Source organism: Callospermophilus lateralis, chromosome 2 (genome assembly GCF_048772815.1).
Source record: "Callospermophilus lateralis isolate mCalLat2 chromosome 2, mCalLat2.hap1, whole genome shotgun sequence".
NCBI lineage: Eukaryota > Metazoa > Chordata > Mammalia > Rodentia > Sciuridae > Callospermophilus > Callospermophilus lateralis.
This window is the reverse complement of record NC_135306.1, coordinates 103,692,095-103,709,726: the sequence shown is the minus strand read 5'-3', so window position 1 is coordinate 103,709,726 and position 17,632 is coordinate 103,692,095. Positions and strand designations below refer to the sequence as shown.

The 17,632-nt window shown below is 36.1% G+C and overlaps 1 protein-coding gene across 1 annotated transcript; it reads left to right on the top strand.

Moving 5' to 3' along the window:
* Window positions 1-1,007: 1,007 nt before the first annotated feature.
* Window positions 1,008-1,937, top strand: LOC143391080 (olfactory receptor 10D1B). Its single transcript, XM_076843644.2, has one exon. The coding sequence runs from the start codon at window positions 1,008-1,010 to the stop codon at window positions 1,935-1,937; it is 930 nt and encodes a 309-aa protein (XP_076699759.2).
* Window positions 1,938-17,632: the final 15,695 nt, after the last annotated feature.

The window sequence follows — 17,632 nt, the reverse complement described above, 5'->3', positions numbered from 1 at the left end:
CTGTTCTTCACTTATATAACCTTCCTAATTAGTACTTCTGTTTCTTTTAGTTCAACATGAGATGCTGTACTTTCCACTTTGTCACAGTAACATGAACTTGATGCTTTTCTTGCTGCCACTGTTTGTTTTGGTTAATATTTCTAAGTAGCCATAAGTCCATGTAGAAAAAAAATTAAAGTACTGGAAGAACAAGAGCAGTGTCGTGTGATAAAATTGTGGAACTTAGCACTCTAAAATCCAGAGGAATGTATTCTGAAGAGAATGTTATCTAAGTCTACTTAACAGTGTTATTTAACACAACATTTATTGGAAAATAATTACATAATACAAGCATTAATAGAAAATACTTAAATAACTATCTTTAAGATGCATAAAATAAAAAGGAATTTTTTACTTAGGATATAGAGATTTGCCAGATATTTTCATGGACATTTCATAAACTTTACTGTGATACCAGGATGTTTTGTGCAGACATTGTTGTAAAAATTTTGGCTTCCATGTAGCAGATGATGAAACCAGGCCTATGGAAGACACTGTGCCAGTTATTTTTATTATTTCAGCTAATAAAAGGCAAAGCCAGGATTCATATAGAGCGACCTGCATCTTAATACAATCATTTTCTGTTATTTGCAGAATGTAATAAATGGTTGGAGTTTGTTACTTAAAGATATCACAAGCCTTCAAATAACAAATGTGCTCAAAGAGAATAAATCCATGGAAAAAAGTTTTCTCACTTGAAGATGTTTTGAGTATAACTCTAAATTTCTGCTCTTGTCATGGTGGGCAATTATCTGCCTTTACAAAATATCCCTTCCAAAATTGGATTGACTGACTCTGAAATATCCATCTCTTATTACCTGAAATTTTTGCATAGATTTTTCTCTTGCCTTTCGTAATGACGGCAGATTGCTTCTGTTTAAACACATAGTCAAAGCTTGATAATGTGACTCTGTTGTTCAGATTTTTGTGCTTCATACCCCTACTCAGGGTCAGACTTTCTTACAACTATGAGGAATCGCTCAGTGGTGACTGAGTTTGTCCTGCTGGGCATCCCAAACACAGAGGGCCTGGAGACCATGCTCTTTGTCCTGTTTTTGTCCTTTTACATTTTCACCCTCATGGGGAACCTGCTAATCTTGCTCGCAATTATTTCCTCTACTCGGCTTCACACCCCCATGTACTTCTTCCTGTGCAAGCTGTCTATTTTTGACATATTTTTCCCTTCTGTGAGTTCTCCCAAGATGCTGTTCTACCTGTCAGGGAACAGCAGAGCCATCTCTTATGTGGGCTGTGTGTCCCAGCTCTTCTTCTACCATTTCCTGGGCTGCACTGAGTGTTTTCTGTACACAGTGATGGCCTACGACCGCTTTGTTGCCATATGTTTCCCTCTACGCTACACCATAATCATGAGCCACAGAGTGTGCGCCATCTTGGCTGCAGGGACCTCATTTTTTGGCTGCATTCAGGCCACCTTTCTGACCACTCTCACCTTCCAGCTGCCCTACTGTGGTCCCAATGAGGTGGACTACTACTTCTGTGACATCCCAGTGATGCTGAAGCTGGCTTGTGCAGACACCTCAGCCCTGGAGATGGTGGGCTTCATCAGTGTTGGTCTCATGCCCCTCAGCTGCTTCCTCCTCATCCTCACCTCCTACAGCTGCATTGTCTGCTCCATCTTGCAGATCCGCTCTGCAGAGGGCCGACGCCGTGCCTTCTCCACCTGCAGTGCCCACCTCACGGCCATCCTGCTTTTCTACATGCCAGTGGTCCTCATCTATCTAAGGCCAACCCCAAGCCCCTGGCTGGATGCAACTGTTCAGGTCCTGAATAACTTGGTCACTCCCATGCTAAACCCTTTGATCTATAGTCTGAGAAACAAGGAGGTGAAATCATCCCTGAGGAAGGCCCTCCACCTGATTGGCTTCCTTCCTGAATAATTGTAAAGAGAGATCAGTAGCTAACACTTCAGCCTCACATCAAAGCTGATGAAATACTTTTATTTGGTTTGCATAAGGTATTATTATTATCTCTATTTTATAGCATGGAGGACTGAGATACTGAGAGTTAAAGTGACTTGTCTCAGGATGTGTGAGGAAAAGTAGCAGAACGAAGACCCCAGGGTTGGTCTTCTGACACTGGGATCCATGTTTTCTTGTGGACATCAGAGGGCTCATAAAGAGGAAGGGAAGTTTTCCCAGTAGGTAGGAAAAAAAAAATGGAACTTGTGCTTCTCAATATTAATTGTCTTCATGCTTTTTCATTTCTACACTTTGTTTTCTTCTCATTCTGATGCTGTTTTATCTTGGCTAAAGTGATTGTCTTCTCAAAAATCTATATTGGAAAAGCTATCATTTTATTAGTCTAAATGTTGTTGTTGAAGTGAGAGAGAGGCATCTCTACGGTTTCAAATAACATCCTGTTACTTAAGAACCTTGAAGAAATTGTATGAAGAGAAAGACTTCTGGCTAGGACTTGAGACAGGTCTCTGAGGTGAAGCAGAGGTACCAATATTCTGTATCACTTACAAACCCTGACTTTAGGGATTGGACCTGAAAACAGGCCTTGAGTGTGCAAATGCAGCATGTGAGTAGAAAGCTTTTTTGTTTACTGAAAAGGTTTGACTTTGGTTTAATTTCCTGTGTTTCTTGATTTTGTTTTCTGGTTCAAATATCCTGCAAATGAAAAATGTGCCATTTTAATCAGGACAGCTATCATTTTCATGTCCAAATTTGTTAAGTCTTATGTTTGGGGACTATTTTTGTTGTGAAATTTGTTGGAGTCTAAATTTGCAAATTATGCTGTATGCTTATATGAATATGTCACAATAAAACCAACTGTTTGTACAATTAAGATGTAGTTACATCTGTAAATAAAATTGAAATTATTTTAAAAAAGAATGATATACAGAGGAAAAGACACCAGGACACTGGAAAGAAGATGATGGAAGAGGAGGAGGAAGAGGAAGAGGCAAGTAGATTTCTTTTGTCTGTCCTTCTCAGAATCAGAGCATAGCAGAAGTACCTGCCACACCCAATGAGCAGTGCAGGGCCTTTGTCTGCTGCCACCAAGTGAGCTGACAGAACCAGAAGGTAAGCAACTTTTGGCTGTAACTACTCTTGGGTGCCTAAAAACCTTCTATCAGTGCTGTTTTCCTCTTGTTTTTCAGTAAGCAAGAGTCTAAAGGGGAAGCTGGAAATATATCTCCAATTATTTTTCCTGTATTGCAAACCCTTCTCATCATTCTCAGGGTCCATTCTGACATCCATGAAGCAGATGTACAACTCAGTAGAACATCCCAGGGTTCATACTAAGACCAGGGTAGAATATGAAGCAGAAAGAAAGGAGTACGTTTTCTGGGATAGAGAAGGACCTCACAGAAGTACTGAAGATCAAGATGTGTGTGTTACCTTACTTTATCCAGAGGAAGGAGAGCTGAGGAGTATTATCCAGGAAGAAACAGCCTACTTCTCAATCTTTCTTTTAGGGATCTGGGGAGGAGGGTGAGAGAGAATTCCTCAGGCTGATTATCTCTTAAACATGTGCCATTATAAAGGAATGTCTTTGCAGTAAGCTCAAATTCAGTATAGCATCTGATTTCAGGGTTCTTCCCCAGCTCAGCATGTTGTTCTTGGATTGCGGGAGAGGCCTGGAGAAAAGAACTCCATCCATATCGCCTAAAGCAAACTATCCTGTCTGCTTGTCATAGCAGTTCTGAGACACACTTACAAGTCTTGTGCTTCCAGGTACAGCCTAAGCTCTCTCCATCTCAATAGAAGCCCAGAATGTCAGGCCTAGCCTGGTATATGGAGAACTAGGTTGACTTTTATGGTAGGATAAAACTTTTATGGGTTCTATCATTTAAGAGGCACCATAAGAAGAATTTGAGAAAAAGTATCAGTGGAGGAAACCTCAAATTAGGTAGCCCACCCTGCCGACTATTTTATCTTTAGGGCAGATAAAGACAGAGGATCAAAGTTTAAGGGCAGGGAGACTGGAGAAGAACAGGAGTATTGGAGCAGAGGTTCAGAGAATAGTTTTGAGCAGGGTGGGGTGCAGGAAAGTATTTCCTGAGGCACTGGCTTTAAGCATGGCCCAGGGGCCAATCAACACCCAGCACCCTCCCCATATTCTAGATTCTTTAAAGGCTTCTCCATTTACCCAAACAATTTCTGCAAAATACCACAGCACTCTGCACTCATGTTTACTTTTTGTTCCTTGCTAAATTCTTTAAAAAAGCAAAGCTTTTTCTGACTTTGACCTGTGTAATTTTTCTTTTCTGCAGCCCCTAGAGAACAAATGTGTGTTATGAGCCTCCATGGAAATCTATGACATAGACACTAAAAGTGATGTCCAGATCATGGTACTGACAAGGCAGAGGGAGGCTGTGGAGAGAGGCTTCCAAGGGAGTATCCACAGGGGTCTGCGCTATTCATTGCCTGTTCTCCCTGATGATTGGTTCCCAATGAAAGTGACTGAAATTAATGAATAAAAAATCAGAAACTAATGTTTTCAGTCACTTGATCTGCATAATGTTCTTGGTGCAAAAAATGCTAATTTTTCCTTTAGCAAAATAACCATTCAAGCTAAAAGAAAAGCATTGCTATGTGGTATACTGGTTGACTGAGGTTGAAGGGCAACAATACCTGTCATTATTGGAAAGCTAGATTGGTGAGGATCTAGCCTATTCTCCATCATTCCTTTGCTTTATGTTTCAGCATACAGACAATTATTTTAATTCTTATCTCAGTGATATCCTATAATGACAATACCACAAAGTTATCTGTTATTGTCCTATTGGTATTTTTAAAAAATGTTTTATCAAATATTAAAGAATTAGAAAATCATACTAATGAAAAATAGGCTAAGTTTAAAAAACTACGATACAACCAGTGCACATGTTCCTCTATCTACTTTAAAGAAAAGAGTGATGCCAGTGGAAGTCCCCAGAGGTTCTGGCCTGATCCCATACTCTTTCCTCCCCCTAGATAACATCATTCTCCTGAATGTGGTGTTTTCTTTGAGTTTTGTCTCATATGTTTGTGTCCCTGAACACAATATTGCAAGGTTTTGAGCCTTATATTAATAAAATTCTATTGAAATTTACTTTTTTAAATAGAAGTATTACTATTTAATATTTATGTATTTGCATGCCTGAAATTAATTAATTCACTACTTACAGAATATAGCAGCCCGTTAAGTAAATACATCTACTTTGCCACTGTGTAGTATCACATTACATGAATATATTAACATTTATATTTTTATTACTAATTAAATAAACATGAAGCTCTTCCTTTTGCATAGCCATAATATTTTATTGAGTTCTTATGCCTCTCATGTATACAAATGACACAAAGATACCATCACCAAACTCTTTTCAAGATTTCTTTCCATAAGGGAAAAGAGAAAACAGGAAAAACTATTTAGTTTAGATTTGTTCAACAACATACACTAGTACACAGGTTGGGTATAAGCAAATTATTTTGAAATATGCTCCCAAGAAGCTTAGTAATGGAGTAAGTGATATAATAAAGGACAGTCAATTAAGTATGTGTTTATAGCTCACTGCTATGGAGAACTGGAGCTCATTCCCATTAGGAATCCTCTGGAAGACAGTATGAAACGTCCTCCATTATTCCAAAGGATGCTGGGGTATTTTTGTATCAACCATTGCCCCAAACTTGTTAGTGGATGTTCTTTGGAACATTAATGATCAAGCCCTCTGGCCTGCTCTGTATACAGAGGCTAAAAAATCTTCCTTGGCCAGAGACTGCCTTCAGGCAGAGGACATGGGATACCTCAGCATGCAGTGTGGTGGCACACACCTGTAATCCCAGCAGTTTGAGGGGCTGAGGTAGGAGGATCACAAGTTCAAAACCATCCTCAACAAAAGCAAGACACTAAGCAATTCAGTGAGATCCTGTCTCTAAATAAAATACAAAATAGGGCTGGGGATGTGGCTCAGTTATCAATTGTCCCTGAGTTCAATTCCTAGGACACCCCCCCCCCCCCCGCCAAAAAAAAAGAGTAAGAGTTAACTAGGTGTAGGAAGGTGAAGAAAAAGGACAAATGAGTTGTCACAGTTCATAACTCTCTTTTCCTTTATTATTGGTGGAATAAATGGAAGCATGACTTCTGGGTGACATTACATTGATGGTCAGGACCTCAGTTTATGCATTTGCCACACGTTATTAAGTGTCTGGCGGTAACGGACCAGGGCTCTGATTTGAGAAGGATAGTAATGGTCTGTGTTGACAGAGGTGACAGAATCAGATAGTCATGATTAATTTTGATCTGAACATGTATGAATATTACAACTATTAACAAGTCACCCAGCTGATTTAAATTGCTCCATTTTGATAAAATAGAAATATATGAATATACTTTGTTGAACTGTAAAGACTGACTTAGTTCTTTAATTTACCTAAAACTACATTTTGAAGGTAAAAAGGATTTGATAAATGCATCATCTTCCCACTTTTCTATTTTTCAAAAATATTCTTCAAGTAAAGAAAAATTTAAAAAAAAGGAAGACAAAAGCAGTGTTCAAGTGACAAGAATTTTCTTTGGAAAGAACTCTTCAGACATATTAGTGACAAAGAATAGTGTTTATAAACAGTATGTGCCAGGCTTTAAAGTCAGACAGACATGAGTTTAAATTCCCAATCAGCCACTTCCCATTGGTACCATTCGATAAGTTCTCTGAGTACAGTCTAATCAAATTTATTATCAGGATGAAAGCACCTCACTCACAGGATTGATGTGAAAATTAAGTGATGTTATCCACAACAGGAGCTCAGCTGAGGCTTAGTGTATTGTAAGAAATTAACAAATGATAGCCGTTTGTATGAGTCATACTAGTCTGGTACTCCAGAAAACCATAGACTATAGGAAGAAGGGTCATAACCCTGGACTTATAATAGGTCACATCCTAATAAACCTATTATAAATTGAAACATTGGCAACTGAATGTGCATTTAACACACCTAGACTCCAGAACATCAGCTTAGAAACACAGCACACTGTAGAATGTTGGCAGTTCAGCCCGGTGATCCCATGGCTGACTGGGAGCTGAGGACACTGTCACCAGGCAGCATCATGAGAGACTATTGTATCACTTATTGATAGTCCAGGAAAAGATCAAAACTCAAGATTCAAAGTACAATTTTTATGACTATGTATTGTTTTAGCACAATTATAAAGTAAAACAACCATAAGTCAAATCATAAATCAAGGAGTGTGTATATGTGTGTATTTGTGTGTGTGTGTGTGTATTTGTGTGTGTGTGTGTGTGTGTGTGTGTGTGTGTGTGTGTTTTAAGGAACTGGCTCCAATTATAAAGGCTGAGAAATCCCAAGTCTGCAGTAGGCAAACTGGAGACCCAGAGAGCCTGTGGTATAACTCAATGTAACTCTGAAGACTTAAGAACCAGGAGAGACAGTGGTGTAAATTTTGGGAGAAGGGCAGGAGAAGAACAAAGTGCTCAATCAATAGGGTCTCCAAATTTCTATTTTCTTACCATCCTCATTCTATTGAAGACTTCACATTAATCAAATAAGGACCACCCACATTAAGGAGGCAATGCCCTTTTTTAGTGTATTGATTGAAATGCTAGTCTCATTGAAAACATTTTCACAGATGCACTCAGAAAAATATCTGGCCAAGTGTCTGGAAACTGTGGTTCAATCAAGCTGATTCCTAATGTTAACTATTACATCTATTATTATTAAAGTATTTTAATTTAGTTTTTTTATAAAATACTTTACAAATTAATTTATACTTAACAATATGTTGAATTAAAATAAAATAATGGGCTGTTTCCCATTATAATTCACACAATTTTTCTTTATTTAAGGTCACTTAAATGCTGAATCCTTTATTATATTGCCCCACAAAAATAGTAGACATTGAAAGTAATATTGGAATTACACAGTATATGTCATTTCAATCTGTATTGGTCATTTCAATCTGTTAGCAGCAACTAACAATTTATATGCTAATATAACAAAGACTTGATAAGGGGAATAAAGTAGAGAAGAAGACCCTGTGCCCAAATTGCCCCAAACTCTCAAGAAACATTAAAAATGTCAGTGCACCTGTTTGTAACCACTATGAATTAGGATTTTCTCAAAGTAATTTAACCAAAGCAAAAACATGAGATGAAAAGTTATATTAGATTGAATATTATTTGGATTACATGAGCAAGCTGAGAAACTTATTAAAAATATAACTACAGGTGGGAAAGAACAAAATAAAGCTACTACCAGGAAATGGTTGTGATTAGCCAAGATTTCTAAGGCATTTAATAGATTAGCCAGGATTTAGAGAACATTTAATATGAGTGCTATGCCTGGACTTTTACATTCTTGTCTCATTTAATTCTCATGGTTTTTCCATGAGATAAGTACTTATTATCTCTATTATCTCTCATTTAGGAAAATGAGACTGACAACTTGGGCAACTTGCTCAAAGTATATCAAAGCATTCAGCCCCAAGTTTGTCTCACTCTTACATGTGCTTCTGCCCTCATGACTCTCATGTACAATCCATGATGTGAACCATTGCTACAAGCATGTGCTGGTCATTCCCATTAACATCATTTGTTGAAACTCAGAAAATATTCCTTATTCCTTAAATTAAATAATGGAAAACTCCCAATAAGAAATATATTTTCAAAATATTCTCTTACTCTCACATCAAGCTGTACGATCTCTCAAAGGAAATCACCAAAAAGAAAACTTTTTAAATTAATTAACCTCAAAGGAATCATTCCTATGAGATGCTTCTCATGCTCATTAAGACTTTTATTCTTTCCCTGTAGCTTTTGGTCCCCATCTGTGAGCTATGTCATGAGGAAAAGTGGATTAATAGGACTGGGATATATTTAGGCAGGGCAAGGGAGCTTGTTAAAGGGTTTATGTCTTGGATTCTCTCTGTAATTCTTGTTCTCAAGAAAAGCCAGTCATGAATGAGATACACACATGTGTGTACACAGCTTCCTTCCCACCACACACATGCTCATGGACAGTGTCATCCACCTCAGTTTCTTCAGTGTGCCCATGATGAGACCTGTGTTTCCTAACCCACTGCATTAAGCACATTCCTCTAACATTGCCCCTCTAAAGGAAGTTAGTGATAAAAGTGACACTTGCCACTCACACTGTAATTAAATATCTTTGACTAGAATTTTAACAGTGGAAATATGGAGTTATTCATGCATAGGCTCCAAATGAATACTTACTTTGAGTACAGACTTCTCTCACCTCCAAGAAGCAAGAGTGGAATTTGTCAATCATATTTTAGTGGTTAGATTTAGGAAAAGCAGAATGAATTTCATGAAGGAATACAGGGGCTCATGACAATTTTCATGGTTTTATTTTCATGTGTGTGTGTGCGTGCGTGTGTGTGTGTGTGTGTGTGTGTGTGTGTGTTTCTTTTATTTTTATTTTTTTGTTACTAGGGATTGAAACCACTTTCCTTTAATACTGAGCAACACCCCCAATCCTGTTGATTTTTTTTAATGTATATTTGAGACAGGATCTCACTAAATTTCTGAAGGTCTTGCTAAGTTGCAGAAGCTACCCTAGTACTTTCTATCCTCCCGACTCAGCCTCCTGAGTTGCTGGGATCACAGACATGCAACACTTCACCTGACTTCCTGGTTTCATTTAATCAGATAGTTGCTGATTCTTCTCATCAGTACATGATAAGATATATCATACCTATATCAGCCCTTCCCCACATTCAGAAACCCCAAAGATAGATGTATTTTACATTCATAGTTATTTTCATGGCACTAGAGAATATTTATTTTAAATACATAAAAAGCATGCACATATGCACTTTTATGCACACACAGTATAATTAATAGGAATAACAATAATTTGCAACAAATAAAGTTTATAAAAATGGAATAGAATCTATTGTTTTAAATAAATTATCATTAAAATCCTTCAGGATCCACAATAATTATCTATGTCAAAACAGATCAATAAATGCTTATATCTCATTAGATGTAAGTGCGTAGTAATTGATGGAACCTTAAATGTCATGTAAAGCAATTATTTTGTATACAATGAAACAACAGGACAGAGAGGTCAAACAACATAAAGAAAATAACAGAACAAATGTCCACAAAGTTAGGTACTAGAATCTAATTTAGTATTTAAACCTCCAATTAATCTTGTCTGTTTTTAAATAAGTTTTGTAATTGCCTTTGTACTTGTCTTCTGCATAAATTGAAATTTCTCCAAGAATAGGCACTCTGTGTCGCCATCTATCTTTTTGCCTCTAATTCCATTTTCATTTCACCTACAGTGGTCAGCACAAGAGCTGGAGCATAACTGAGATTCTAATTACTAGTGCTGTCGAGTTGAATATGTCCTTGTAAATGACATCCCCATGTAGCTGGCCCTTGGTCCTCTCCAGTTTCGTTATGTACAAAGCAAAACCTAACCACTTGGAAGTCAATGGTGAGCAGAACTGAAGAGAAATCTCTAGAATAGGCCCCATAACTATGTCTTATTTTTAATTCTTGATTATTAAAGAGAAACCTTGAACTAAAAGGAAACTTAGAGATTATCAGTGTAAGGACAATTTTTCATAAATGAGGAAAAAGTCCTACATTGTGAAATGAGTGTGGAGGAATGAGTGCACCAAATTGAGAGCTCTGCATTCCATCAAGGAACCTGGACCATTTTAATTAACTGAGAACTAATTTAGAAACATTCATTGAGGATTTACTAGGCCACTTAGCAAGGAGCCATGGAGAATAAAAGATAAAACAGACAGAAGTCTTTACGAAACTGACTAAGAGAAATGTGTATATTACCAATCATCAGAAAAATACAGTTAAGCCTGGAAGTCTAGCCCTGACTGACAGACTGATTGCCTAGCAAATGCAAGGCTCTGGGTTCATTCTTCTTTAGAAAAAGGAAGGTTACAGTTAAAATACTGGTATAAAAAAGTTAGTTTGATCTGGAAATATCTGCGTTAGTCTGAAGAAAGAGGTAACATATAAATTGGATTTTATTGGCTGATAGAATTTGAAAATTTGGAAAAATTTAGAAGTAGGAAAAAATTGTGCACTGAAAAATTCAGAGGTTAGGACTAGAAATGGCAAGGAAATGAGAAAAAGTGATATTTTTCTTCTTTTCTTCAGTGTAAAAAAATCAGTGATGTAAAATAATATTGTATTACATATGGTTAAACATTTTGTGATTAAATATTATACCATATATGGTCATGCACCACGTAATGTTTCAATCACAGGACACTCATAAGATTTTCATGGAGCTAAAAAAATTCCTATAGCCTGGTGACTTTGTAGCTATTTTAACATCAAATACAACATGTTATTCAAGTGTTTGTTTATTCTAGTGTAATACCAGCTCTGTAAAATTACAGCACATATAATAACATGCTGTACATAATACTTGAAAACTAAAAGGACCAACTATGCTACTGGTTTATGTATTTACTACATTGTGTGTTTTATTCTTATTTTAGAGAATACTTCTTTTGCTTATTAAAAAAAAAGTTTACTGTAAAGCTGAATGCCATGTTAGGTTGTTGCCTGGCTCATCCCATGTTCACGTGTATTTTGACTACATCAAGCAACCACATTTGGTTACTGACTTAAATAATCTAGATTTGTCTAAGTGCACTCCAGGATCCTAGCACAATAAAAAAACTGTTTAGTGATGCATTTCTTATGACATCTTGACATGGTTAAGTGATGCATGACTGTGCATTATTTTGATTTCAGACTATTTTTATAGGATAGTATTTTATAGCATTTACATTATCTACAGCAGGGTATTAGGTAATAGATTTATATGCACTTAATATAGTCCATGCTAAAAACTTTGGTTCTATTGTCAGAAACTAAAGAAAAGAAAGCAGCAGGCTTAAAATTAATTGTTAGACTATCTCTCTTTTAGCTCCCTTTATCTCTGCATTTGTTTTTTACTGAGAATTTTCTATAGAGAACTTATGAGTCAACAGCAGTCCAAAGCTAATACATGGAGCCCTGTGAGTCAAAGTGTAAATTTTAATTTAATGGTCAGTGGGATAGATACTATTAAATAACACACTGCTCAAATAAATTTCAAGTTCTATTAAATGTAATGAGGTTTATTATCTTCCACACATAGCCCTACATCTAGAATCCCACTATCAGACCCTCCATTCACACCCTGGTGTATATGATGGTAAAACTGATGTCATTGCTGTACTTCTTGGAGACTCACAGTTACATTGCATGTTTTGTGATGGCAAGAGGTCACCCAGCTCCACCTCTACATTTGCAGGAGAACCAATTTCTGTTGTGGTCTCCATATTGACCCCTAGCACCATTTTCCCTTGGAGAATCCCCTCATCAAAACCTCATATGTGTTCATGGCTTCCCTTCAAAATTTAATGTATTTCCTTTAAAATTTAATTATTCAGCTAGTAAAATGGTACACTTTTAAGTTTTAAAAGTCATGCTTTTAAAAGTGAGATTATAACAAAGATAAGAATGGCTTCAGTGATGGTACCCTGAACTATAAAATCAAGTTCACCAGTAACAAATGGAAATTTATTTTTATTAAATTCAGTATCAATTAGTTGGTTCTAAAAAGCAATATAAGCAGATCAAATTAATGCTACATACTAGAATTTTATTGGTTCTATACTTGCTTTTTATTAGTTCATTTTTTTATTATTGTAGAAAGGTTAAAAGCAAGGGTTTATATCAAACTCTGTGCTTGAGATAACATTTAAGAAAATCTATATTTCAATTTGAAATGTCAATAGTTTAAATCTAGCATTTTACCTCTGGGTATATACTCAGGAAAACTGGAGACACATGTACACACACGCAAAGACATGTACACAAATTTTTATAATGACATTATTAATTGCCAAAAATGGAATAATATACATTCATAACCTAATAAGTGATAAACAAAATGTAGAATATCTATTCACAGAATATCACTCAATCATAAAAAGGAACAAAGAATTGAGAGATACTACAAAGAGGATGAATCTTGAGAACATTAATCTAATAGAAAGAACCAGACACAAAAAGCCACATTTTATCTGCTTATCTGAACTATCATAAAAATACAAATCCATACATAGTGCATAAAAGTGCATTGCAAAGGCTATGGGAATGAGGAATTCTTATTTATTTTTTGGTACTGGGGATTAAACTCAAGGATACTTAAACACTGAGCCACATCCCCAGTCCTTTTTTTCCTACATTTTATTTAGAGACAAGATCTCACTGAGTTGTTTAGTATCTCACTATTGCTGAGGCTGGCTTTGAACTCAAGATTCTCCTGTCTCAGCCTCTGAGCCTCTGGGATTACAGGCGTGCCCCACCATACTGACAGAAATTCTTTTGAAGTGATAAGAACATTCTAAAATTGTGTTACAATGTTATACCAAAACTCTGCAAATTCAATAAAAATCATTTAACTCTATATTTTAAAAAGATGAATTTACACTATGTGAATTATATCTTAATGAAATTGTTATTAAATTACCAATAATGTCTCTTCATGACATTATATCAACCTATTTATAGTGCTTATAAAAATAAGTGTCAGTTCTTCACATTTGCAGAGACTTATATTTCAGAAAAGCACACAGTATCTCATTTGAAATTCAAATAAACACCTGTAAGAGTGTCACGTCCCCTCGCCAGCAAGGAAGACACGACACAGGATTCTTCTTTCAGCAGTTTATTCAGGACCCTTGAAGCATGGAGAAAAACCCCTTCCTCTCCCAGTCAGCACTCGCTTAAATCCCTAGCCCAGCCAACGCACTTGTGCCACGTGGGAAAAACTGATTGGTACACGAAAGTGGAAACGAGTCAGAGCTCAGCTCCACAGCCTCACAAGGAGTTGTTTACTTCAACAACTCCAACTGCCAAGAAAGCGGAAGAAGGAGACCGACGCCATTTTTAGGGTGTGGTCGCTGGCTCCCTACATAAGAGATATTATCATTTTAGTTTTATAAAAACCTGATGATCCTCAGACAATTTCACAACTTGCACACGAAGAACACGAAGAACTTGAACACAATGAAAAATAATATTGAGATATTTTTCTAGTTTTGAAATTTGTTTAAATGAACAGAGCCATGATTGTTTTGGTTCCCTTTAAATTTGTTTTAAGATTTATTAATATTAAAACATATATCTGTGATTTTACAACATGTTTTTGTATTTGTTTATTCATACTTCCTGTCAGACATATGGGTGATTTCTTCTTATTGTTATGAACATTCTTCTGCGTATCTCTGGGCTCAAGTTCAAGAGTTCCTCTGGAAGAGACTTTTAGGAGTGGAAAGACAAACAGTTTTTGAGAATGAAGTGATTATTAAAAATGCATTTGTGGCCTGGGGATGTGGCTCAGGCGGTAGCACGCTTGCCTGGCATGCGCAGGGCGCTGGGTTTGATCCTCAGAACCACATACAAATAAAATAAAGATGCTGTGTCCACTGAAAACTAAAAAAAAAAAATATTAAAAAATAATTCTCTCTCTCTTTCTCTCTCTTTAAAAAAAATGCATTTGTACCCTGAATGATGAAAATCCTAAAACATTCCTGTAAGCACTTTATATTGACACGTTTCTTAATATTTTTCAAATTGTTAGTGTTAGAATTTTCCATTCCATTTTAACATTTAATCCCTGATAACTACTAAAGTTGAACATCTTCTAATATGTTTAAGGACAATTTAGATTTCATCCTCCCACCCATGTCTCACATGGGCAGTGGGAATGGGTGTCCCCTTAGTGCGATGGGCTGGCTGAGAAATAAAAGCTAAGAGGAATAACATGGTGAAAAAAACACACAACACGGGAGGTAGTTTCAAAAGCAGGGACAGGAAAGGCAAGCTGATAGAATGGATTGAGCTTCTCATGAAAATGAAACCGGAACCTGCTTTATTTATACTAGGAAACATCAAAGGCCTTCCATAGAATGTTCTTCACCAAAATAGGGTAAAGGTGAACTGTTCAGTTGCAAATGGGATACACTTACCTCCAGTTACTACTATGAGAGACCTTTCTAGCAGATCTGAGGGGAAGGTCATGTGCATTGGGCTATCTGTCACCAAGGGAGAACAATGGGAAGTTCCCAATGCCAGGCCTAACCCTCCCTGACTCCTCTGCCAAGTGAATTTCCTCATGTATTTTACAGATGACTTCTCACATCATCCTTTGGGAATTTATATTATGTTTTTAGTTTTGTATTCCTTTTGGTATCTCAACTTTAAAAAAAAATTGACTAATACTAGTTCTGTATGTACTTTAGATTTTAATCTCTTGGTGATAACATGTACTGCAAATACCTTCTCCTAGTTTGCAGTTCCTCCCTTTTTCAGCATTAAGGAATATTGTCGATAAAATCAATGTCTTCCTTTTAATATGGATGATTTATCAGTTTTCTTTTATAATTATAAATTACTGACTCCTATTTAGAAATTACATACTACTTTTAGTTATGTTTTTAATTTTTTGTGGTTTTATTTTTTCATTTTTAATTATTTTTCACTTAATCCACCTAGTATAGGTTTTTGTTTGTGATTGACATAAGAATTCAATTCTCTTTTACTTTTAAAAAATTTAAATAGTTGTCCCAGAACAACTTACTATTTAATAGTTCATTGCCTCCTCCACACACACACACAATGTCTTCAATGTGCCCCAATTTTAGGATTCTTGCTCTTGTGTAATCATCAGTTTAAATTTAGTGACTCAATTCTAGAAAATAGAATGTGGCAGGGTTGGTGGAATGTCACTTCTGCGGTTATGTTACAGGTAACTGTGCAGTCCATCTTGGGTGCCCATTTGCTATCTTCCTGTCTCTTGGCTTGATTGCCTTGGGAAATGCCAGTTTCCATGTTGGATGAAGTGATGAGGACAGTCACAGGCTGAACAGTAGCTCTCTGAACATGCATGGAAGCAGATCTTCCACAGTAAAGCCTTCAGAGGAAGACTGAAGCCCCTACTTGTAGCTTGAGAGCAACTTCCTGAGACACGCTGAGACAGAAGCACCTGTTTAAGCTGTGTCTGGATTCCTAAGCCACAAAAAAACATGAGACAACAAATCTGTCTAGGCCACTAAGATTTGATATAACAGGTTATGTGGCAAGCAACAGCAACTCATGCATATAATTACCCTTATTTTCTGTTTTTGAGTCTCAAAAATTGTTTCAGAAAGTTTTGAAATATAGTTTGTTTTGATACAGTCACCCAAATTTACTTGCAAATATTGTAATATCTCTTATCATCTAATTAGATCACAGGCTCCTGTCTTCTCTTTCATTCTTTATGTGCTTATATGTGCTTTCTCTCTTTTTTCCAGAGATACTTTTATTACTTTATTTAAATAAAGTGCAATATTCTTGCATTCACCAACCCTCACATTTTTTCACTATTTCATTAGTTTAAGCTTTCAAACATCCTTTTCCCCACATTTCTATTTATGCATTACTGTTCAACATAATGATGGGATTAGTTGTTACAAATTTGTACATGCACACAATATAAAAATGTAATTTGGCTAATATCACTCCCTAGAACTTCCCCCTCCCTCCTCACTTCCCATCCCTTTTCCCCTTTCCTCTATGATCTTTCTTTGATTTTCATGAAATATGCCCCCACCTTTCTTTTTCTTTTTCCTTTCTAACTTCCACATGTGAGAGAGAACATACAGTCCTTCTGAGCTTGGTTTATTTTGCTTAACATGATAGTCTCCAGTTCTATCCATTTTCCTGCAAATTATTTAATTTAATTTTTCTTTATGACTGAATAAAACTCCATTATGTATATGTACCACATTTTCTTTATCATCCATCCATTGATGGACACCTAGGCTGGTTTCATAATTTGGCTATTGTGAATTGTGATGCTATAAACATGAATATGCCTGTATCACTGTAGTATGATGACTTTAACTCTTTAGGATAAACACTGATCAGTGGTTAAGCTGGATCGTATGGTGGTTCTTGCCTAGTACTTGGAGGAATCTACATGCTAATTTCCATGGTGGTTGTATTAATTTACAATCTCCCCGATACTGTAAAAGGGATCCTTTATCTCCACATCCTCTCCAGCATTTATTATTGTTTGTATTCTTGATTACTTAGGCAACTTTTCTTGCTGTTTTAACTAAAGTAAAATGAAATCCCAGGCTGGAGTTGTGGCTCAGCAGTAGAGTGCTTGCTTAGCATGTGTGAGGCACTGGGTTCTATCCTCAGCATCACATAAAAATAAATATATAAAATAAAGGTCTTGTGTCCAACTATAAATATACGTGTATATATATATATATATATATATATATATATATATGCATATACTTATGGTGTGTGTGTGTGTGTATATATATATATATATATATATATATATATATATATCTCAGTGTAGTTTTAATTTGTATTTCTCTAATTGCTAATGATGTTGAACATTTTAAAGAAATTTATTGGCCATTTGTATTTCTTCTTTTGAGAAGTGCTTGTTAAATTAATTTGCTCATTTATTAATTGGGTTATTTAATTTTTTTGATGTAAAGATTTTTGAGCTCTTCATATATTCAAGATATTAATCCTTCATAAGAAGAATAGAATAGATTA

What these genes read in the sequence shown, in the direction of transcription:
- LOC143391080 (XM_076843644.2), top strand. Translation starts at nt 1,008, where the DNA reads ATGAGGAATCGCTCAGTGGTGACTGAGTTTGTCCTGCTGGGCATCCCA.